This window comes from Homalodisca vitripennis, chromosome X (genome assembly GCF_021130785.1).
Source record: "Homalodisca vitripennis isolate AUS2020 chromosome X, UT_GWSS_2.1, whole genome shotgun sequence".
Classification (NCBI taxonomy): domain Eukaryota; kingdom Metazoa; phylum Arthropoda; class Insecta; order Hemiptera; family Cicadellidae; genus Homalodisca; species Homalodisca vitripennis.
The window spans coordinates 11085819-11094102 of NC_060215.1; the positions used below are offsets into that span (position 1 = coordinate 11085819).

Sequence of the window (8284 nt, forward strand, 5' to 3'; positions counted from 1 at the left end):
CCACTCCGGAAACAGCACAAAGGTCCTTTTCGAACTAAGTTAAATGTATGGTCTCCTTATTTTCTTGACTTAATTCAAATGAACAGAACATTTATAAAAGGTAAACTTAAGTAAATTTTTCTATTTCCAGGAGTGGATCCATGGTGTCGGTGGTGTCGAGGCCACCAAACTCCTCGATGATGATGGCACCTCCCCCCCTCCCGCTCCCGCTACACCCCTTCCTGGCGGCCGACCCTGCCATGAGAGTGAGCGAGTTCAACGCCTCCCAGTTCGATCTCTCCTTGACATCCAGCCTGCAAAGCTTCTCAGGCCTGCAGATGAACAAGTCCTACTCGATGATGGATCTGAGGAGTGTGGGCAGTGGAGGAGGGTCGGACACCCCTCGCAAGACCGCCTCCGTCATCGACTTCCCGGTAGAGAAGAAGACTCCCACGCACACGCAAAGTCTGGACAGACGAATCCTCAAGTTACCGGCGTACGGGAGACCCATCCCACCGCAGATCGAAGGGTTTTACGTCTCAGGGAGGTTGAAGAGCGCTTACTTTCCTCCGTTCAGGAGTGGCGACTTCCCCGTAGACCCGAATTTACAGTTTGTGCAAGGCAGTGATTTGATTTATAGACAAAATATGAACGCGTTCTACCCGAGCAAGCCCAACTCTAGGAGTAAATATTCTCTTGGGTCCGACTCTGATGACTTTCAAAAGTACAGAGATATCGCTCTATAGACAAGCCTCACTTGAACTGATGTAATAGTAAACACGGGTGCTCAAAAACCTCTAATATATTTTGTTTTGTTAATTATATAGATTTTATCGGTATGTAAATATGTATTATGTGTGAATAATTATATTATTAAATCCCCCCTATACTATAACTTATTTACCTAAAATCAAGATCATACCGTTAATGCATATAAGCAAGTATCATACAAAGGAAACTTACACTTTACAATGTTTACAGTCTTGAATTGTGGTGAAGGAGTCTACGAAAAGTCAAGTCGAGCTAGGTTCCGCTTAATTGTCACTCCCCGTAAGCAACAAATATTAGTTTCGTTGTACATTGCTTCCCCGTGTAAACAACAATAACGTAACTTGGTAGTTTTTACGACACTAGATCTATGAATAGGTTCGATGTCGAAAGATGCACGTAGCGACTGACCAGATACTTTTAATAAAGATTAGTTCACAAGGGATAAAAATGATAACAGTTCACTTTATTATAACTAAGCAACAAAAGGGTTGAGATGCAGTTCAATTTATAAGCACTAACCAGTTTCGTTAAAATTGATAAAAGTTGTGGACCACGATGTTATCTACATGTGGTACAGAATGCGACTGCTGACCACCGGTTCAGCATATGTCTGAGGTTCAGCAAGTTAAGCGGTGGTCATCGCCTCTGCTGCTGAGACAATAAAAAGGACTAGGATCACTAGGAACAATAGCCCTGTAGTTAGTAAAATTAAAATTTTAAATCAGGTAACGAATAATTTTCTTGTTAGATTTATGTTTTCGTCGGTAGCCTAAATATGTAATTCCCATTTCTGCCAAATACTCGTGTTTCTTTAATCTAAACTAAAATGGAGTGATAATTTCTTACTATTAGTAATATACTTCTCTACAACATTACACTTCTTCACAGTAGTCCAGAACTCTTTGGGTTTATTATCAGATGATAATCTATCCATAAAATTAGTCTTCCACACCAAATTCATTACGCTTTTTTCTTTTTTTTTTAATATTCGAATTTTTGACAGACGCTGTTTTTCAATATATGTTGCACATTTTGTTTTTCACCCTAGTCTTATTCATTATGAGATCGTCTCTCCAAGATGCTTTCTCTCTCGTTACTCTTTTTCAAACTAGCGGAGCCTGTTCATTAAACACTTTCTTAATACGCATTGTAATAAAATATTCAATATTATCGATCTCACCCATCCTCATTGCACTATCCCAATCAATCTCAGCTGTAGCAGCGATAGCACGAGTTGCATTGAACATCTCTGTAAATAATCTTCGTAGACTTCACGTAAATGTAGAGTACAAAAGATCAGCCTGTGGTCTATGATCTGTATTCCTTTATTGTCCACAATACTTGGTTCATCCATGACGTTGCTTTCGACCTCAGCCGAGAGTGGTCTAACAAGGTAGCTGAGGTAGCTGTCACTCTAGTTGGTTCAGTTATAATTTGTATTGAATTTGATTGCTTCAAGAGTCGGTGCAGATATCGAGTTCTAATACATCTCTTTGACATTAGGTCAATGTACCCCTATACACACAATTGTGTTTACTTCCATTGCCAGGACTACAAAGAGAGAGTAACTTACGCGTAGTGACCTGTAAACCACACATAAACCAATCCTAACCCCTTTAACCTCGACCACAACACAGAGAATTGCGATACCACGGTTCACATCATTACCGAGTGAATATTACTCGTAAGCAATATTCTCTTTAATATGCAGGGAGGGCCACGCCTCCACCTAGTACTTGAATATAGCAATCCTGTATATTACCCTGGCGATCATACCGTAACAAGCGTACCCTGGCACCATGTAGCAGTCAGATGGGGTTCCAGAATGAATCAAAGTTTCGGAAACATCAAATACATCTAAATCAAAATGCACACAATAGAGTTCATTTTATCAAAACCTTTATTTAGGGATCTTATGTTAAAATGCGTGATCTTAAGATGACTTTTAGGTTTCCCTAAAAAGTTTCCCGATACCTGCAAAGTCTCCACACTACCACAGACCCCATGGTTGTCATCGACGACGAGATCCGAGATAACTTCATCCTGGACACCAAGGGGAGAGGTTGACACCGCTAGTGGAATACACAAGGCTGCAGAGATAGCTTTCAAAAATGGCGAACCTAAGCAATCGTCACCTCTGTTGAAATGAGCACCATTCCTTCTTACCAACACAGGCCTTACCGAACTCCAAGGCAAATTGTTGCATATAGCTCCAACTGGGTATTGAAATCAAAGAGGAACTTGTAGCTAATGTCACTCCGAGTTAAAACGCTGGCTAAGAAGATTTTTGAATTTGGAAAGTAATTCTTGACAGTGTAAAGCTAGTCGGGCATGTTATGTAGGGTTTCTCGCTTTGCATGCCCACCATTATACTCTGCACACCCACCATTATACTCTGCACGCCCACCATTATACTCTGCACGCCCACCACTATACTCTGCACGCCCACCATTATACTCTGCACGCCCACCATTATACTCTGCACGCCCACCATTATACTCTGCACGCCCACCATTATACTCTGCACGCCCACCATTATACTCTGCACGCCCACCATTATACTCTGCACGCCCACCATTATACTCTGCACGCCCACCATTATACTCTGCACGCCCACCAATATACTCTGCACGCCCACCATTATACTCTGCACGCCCACCATTATACTCTGCACGCCCACCATTATACTCTGCACATCCCCGACACCCAGCTCCTAGATGAATTAAGATAAAAAAAAAACTTTATAACACAATAAGCGATTGTTAATATCTAAGGTCTTTTCCCTAGGATATCATTAAAAAAGGCTAAGAACAGGATAATTTTTGATGTCGTTTACTTGCCGGGTGTTTGTAAATTCGAGAGTGTTGCAGCATTTACAACTAGGTCAGCAATCTGTCATCCAACGAAGCTTCTCCCGAAAACGTTTCACCTCAGCCTGCAACACCTTCAATACTCCTAATAAAAGATGGGTGTACAAGAATAATAAAGATTGGTGTATAGTGGCACCTGGTTTCCAGGTTACAACGCCTTTTTCACCCCAATTATAAAGGGATTTTAATGATTACCATATTTTATACCGGATTTTCATCCATATATGTACTTATCAGGCAGTGGTAGAGGTGGCCACTCACTAAATACTAGAAAACTAAAACAGAGCAGTCGAGCAATGTTTTACAGTATTTAAATATACATCCTGAAATCGTTGTAGATTAAATCCTAGTGCAAGAACAAATTGTTTACTGGCGATTGCCAAAGTTTTGTGTCTGCTATTTTTGCGGCAGGACATGTCTACGAGTGACTGCCCAGCGTTGTGTGCCAGTTAGTGAGATGCTTAACTGAATTTAGTGCCGATATAGTAATTGTTAGAAGAACATGAACATAAAACATTGATGCGTTTAAATTGACGAATTACTTGTGTGCCGTTGGTACGGCTCCTTCTACTGGTTAAGCTCCACCGTATGGCCTCTGCAGTCTTTGGTCGGGCTATATCACAACAGTTTTTATCTTATTGTCGATCAGTTTATTCGAAAACAGTGCAACATTTGGTTTGGGTGCAACTTTTAATGCGTCATCTTTGTGAGCATGAGGCCTTTCCAGCGCTTTTTCTATACGAGAATAAGACTTATGTACTGTATACACAACGATTTATCACCACTCGTCACATAATATGGCAAATTTCAAGTTCCAACAGCTCTCAAAAATACTACTAGTGTACTGTATACACAACGATTTTTCACCACTCGTCACATAATATGGCAAATTTCAAGTTCCAACACAGCTCTCAAAAATACTACTTGTGTACTGTATACACAACGATTTATCACCACTCGTCACATAATATGGCAAATTTCTAGTTCCGACACAGCTCTCAAAAATACTACTTGTGTACTGTATACACAACGATTTATCACCACTCGTCACGTAATATGGCAAATTTCTAGTTCCGACACAGCTCTCAAAAATACTACTTGTGTACTGTATACACAACGATTTATCACCACTCGTCACGTAATATGGCAAATTTCTAGTTCCGACACAGCTCTCAAAAATACTACTTGTGTACTGTATACACAACGATTTATCACCACTCGTCACGTAATATGGCAAATTTCTAGTTCCGACACAGCTCTCAAAAATACTACTTGTGTACTGTATACACAACGATTTATCACCACTCGTCACATAATATGGCAAATTTCTAGTTCCGACACAGCTCTCAAAAATACTACTTGTGTACTGTATACACAACGATTTATCACCACTCGTCACGTAATATGGCAAATTTCAAGTTCCGACACAGCTCTCAAAAATACTACTTGTGTACTGTATACACAACGATTTATCACCACTCGTCACATAATATGGCAAATTTCAAGTTCCAACAGCTCTCAAAAATACTACTAGTGTACTGTATACACAACGATTTATCACCACTCGTCACATAATATGGCAAATTTCTAGTTCCAACACAGCTCTCAAAAATACTACTTGTGTACTGTATACACAACGATTTATCACCACTCGTCACATAATATGGCAAATTTCTAGTTCCGACACAGCTCTCAAAAATACTACTTGTGTACTGTATACACAACGATTTATCACCACTCGTCACGTAATATGGCAAATTTCAAGTTCCGACACAGCTCTCAAAAATACTACTTGTGTACTGTATACACAACGATTTATCACCACTCGTCACGTAATATGGCAAATTTCAAGTTCCGACACAGCTCTCAAAAATACTACTTGTGTACTGTATACACAACGATTTATCACCACTCGTCACATAATATGGCAAATTTCTAGTTCCGACACAGCTCTCAAAAATACTACTTGTGTACTGTATACACAACGATTTATCACCACTCGTCACATAATATGGCAAATTACGAGCTACACACAGCTCTCACAAAATATCTCTTACGGACAGATATTCACGTTAAATATTTTTCCTATAGTTTAAGTTCTTCTCTTAGTAGCACTGAAATCAATATACTAATGAAAACAGATTGATTTCTCAGATATGACTAATTCACTGAGATATTTAAAATTACGATCATAAAAGTATACGTTTTGTTATAAACAAATTGTGGGTTTCAATCAATCACACGTGGTCGACATCGCAACTTCGATCAATCCGTATGTAACACATATTAAATATGCGAGTAATGGGAAGGGTTAGCAGCGTTTTCCTGAGTATTTTTCCTCAGTTTCCCAGCTAGACTTTTTCAGTAGCTAAAGAGAGCTTGTGTAATGTTTAATTAAACACCCATAACCAGTGTACTTAGCACAGATAAGCCTATATGGCCAAGATCTAGCAATGCATTTATGTAACCTTTCAACACTGTTAAGCCAATATTTGTACATTTTAACTGTGTACAATCGGACAGACTCTGAACAAAGTAACATAGGCTTCCGCTTAATACTTTGGCTGTGATTTCAACCGATATCAATATCGTTTAATGCTGTACAGATCATTATTATCTTCAAAAGTTTATAAATTGCTGTGTAAACCATATAAAAGTATTCCTTTAGCTGGACAAGTTACGAGGCGAGGCAAAACAAAACGCCTTCAACCACGGAGCAGCACTTTAAACGCAATGCTGTGCACGAGTAACGGCAGGTTCTGTGTAGGCACTTCACGCCAGAATTTTTTATCGCTGTTCCAGGGAATTTTATAGTGAAAGTATTGCAGTTTTTTTATAAAAATGTTGCAGCTTTACTAGGAATATTAAATATCAATTCAATGATGTTTTATATAATATATAAACGAATATAGTTTAAAAAAATTACAAAAACTGTTTGAAAATTTTAAATAAATACTTCCGAAGAGAGTCAAATGGAACAAGCGAATTCCTAGAGATATTCGCCGGATATCCCCCTCCCACTGCGTCCAAGGTCAAGAAGAGTTGTGCTTCCGAAATATTTTGAACATTTCTTAATTTACAACGCCTATAGTGTTTTCAACAAAAATGTATTAATATTTATGTTTTAATAAATGCAATAAATGTTTTGTAAGGATGAATTATTATTATTATTAGACTTGAAAGACTCATGTATCCTTCAGTGCTGTGGGTCTTTGCATTTACAATGTTAAGGATACGTTCTTACACCAATGTGTTTTCGAAACGTGTTTAATCCTACTATTGTGAAACCACAGTTTCTACCTGACAAGGTCAAAGGTACACGACTGTTTCCATAGAGCATCGAAAAGTAGCATTAAACCGGCAGTATTAAAATACACTCGATTGTTTCCTCATAAAAACGATGTTAAACCTCATACAGTTTTACGTCCTTATTTTTTCTCTTAGAATTGTGAGGGATGTCTCATTATAAATGTGTTATTAATATGCATCCTAAAGCTTTATAGTTTTTTCGATATTTTCATAGATTATTCATAAAAGATCTCAAATATTGTTTTATTCAATTGCTTTAATAGTATAAACGCAAAAAGAAAAAAGAATGTTTGGATACGTATAAATTGTATTTTTAAACTGAGGTATCCCCATAACGCTATGTTAAAAATAAATAGTAAAACTGCATAAGATTTAACCTTGTTCTTGTGAGGAAAAGGCTTACTGAAAAGTTGCAGCGAAGTCGTGGGAGGTAAGAATAACAACTGACCGATACCATCTGATGCTGTCGCCTCGGTGGAACAAATGATCCTCATGTTTCTAGCAGGAGGCAAATTCTACGAAACTGAAGTTACAAGTTATGATGCTGACATGGATTTGAAAGATGTGTTGGGTGGATTCCTACTTCTCCCCGCTACCACTGCTTCAGTAGCCGCGAGCGAGGCAGCTGTCTTGTTGTTTAGTGTTGTTGTGTTTCTACTAATTCACATTCTATTTTGTGAAGGAAGAATAGAATGTCAACAATAACAAGGAAAGTACATTTAATAGATTCTTTTGATTGATTTTAAATTATAAATCAAAGTACTACAGGTCGTCCCCGATCGTTCTTAGTTGTAACAAGTCTCCATATACTCCTCCGGAACTCTTGATGTACTGTAAAGCGGTGACCTGAAACTGTAAGGAGTAGAATTCTCTTTCAGTCATCTCAGACATCCTACATTCACTCCGGAACTCGTAGTCCACTTCAATGCGGTGACCTGAAAGTGTAAGGAGTAGAATTCTATTTCAGTCATCTCAGACATCCTACATTCACTCCGGAACTCGTAGTCCACTTCAATGCGGTGACCTGAAAGAGTAAGGTGTCGAATACTCTGTTAGTCGTCTCAGACGTCCTACATTCACTCCGGAACTCGTAGTCCACTTCAATGCGGTGACCTGAAAGTGTAAGGAGTAGAATTCTCTTTTAGTCATCTCAGACATCCTACATTCACTCCGGAACTCGTAGTCCACTTCAATGCGGTGACCTGAAAGTGTAAGGATTAGAATTCTCTTTCAGTCATCTCAGACATCCTACATTCACTCCGGAACTCGTAGTCCACTTCAATGCGGTGACCTGAAAGAGTAAGGTGTCGAATACTCTGTTAGTCGTCTCAGACGTCCTACATTCACTCCGGAAC

At 39.0% G+C, this 8284-nt stretch overlaps 2 protein-coding genes across 2 annotated transcripts in view; one reads left to right on the forward strand and one right to left on the reverse strand.

The window, feature by feature from the left end:
• LOC124368678 overlaps nt 1–864 on the forward strand; it is a 58542-nt gene extending 57678 nt beyond the window's left edge. Inside the window, exon 8 of the mRNA XM_046825962.1 lies at nt 131–864. Coding sequence (XP_046681918.1) covers nt 131–725 — 595 coding nt within the window. The 3' untranslated portion in view covers nt 726–864. The remainder of the gene's footprint in view (nt 1–130) is intronic.
• Nucleotides 865–3071: 2207 nt separating this feature from the next.
• On the reverse strand, nt 3072–7423 carry LOC124369357 (cold and drought-regulated protein CORA-like). Its single transcript, XM_046827334.1, has 2 exons — nt 7378–7423; nt 3072–3463 (listed from the first exon to the last, which is right to left on the reverse strand). Exons 1-2 carry the CDS (start codon nt 7421–7423, stop codon nt 3072–3074), a joined length of 438 nt encoding a protein of 145 aa, XP_046683290.1.
• Nucleotides 7424–8284: the final 861 nt, after the last annotated feature.

Coding starts and splice junctions, on each gene's coding strand:
- LOC124369357 (XM_046827334.1), bottom strand. CDS start 7,423: ATGAGGATCATTTGTTCCACCGAGGCGACAGCATCAGATGGTATCG. Junction 3,464..7,377: donor GACAGCATCAGATGGTATCG/GTCAGTTGTTAT, acceptor TAATTCATCTAG/GAGCTGGGTGTCGGGGATGT.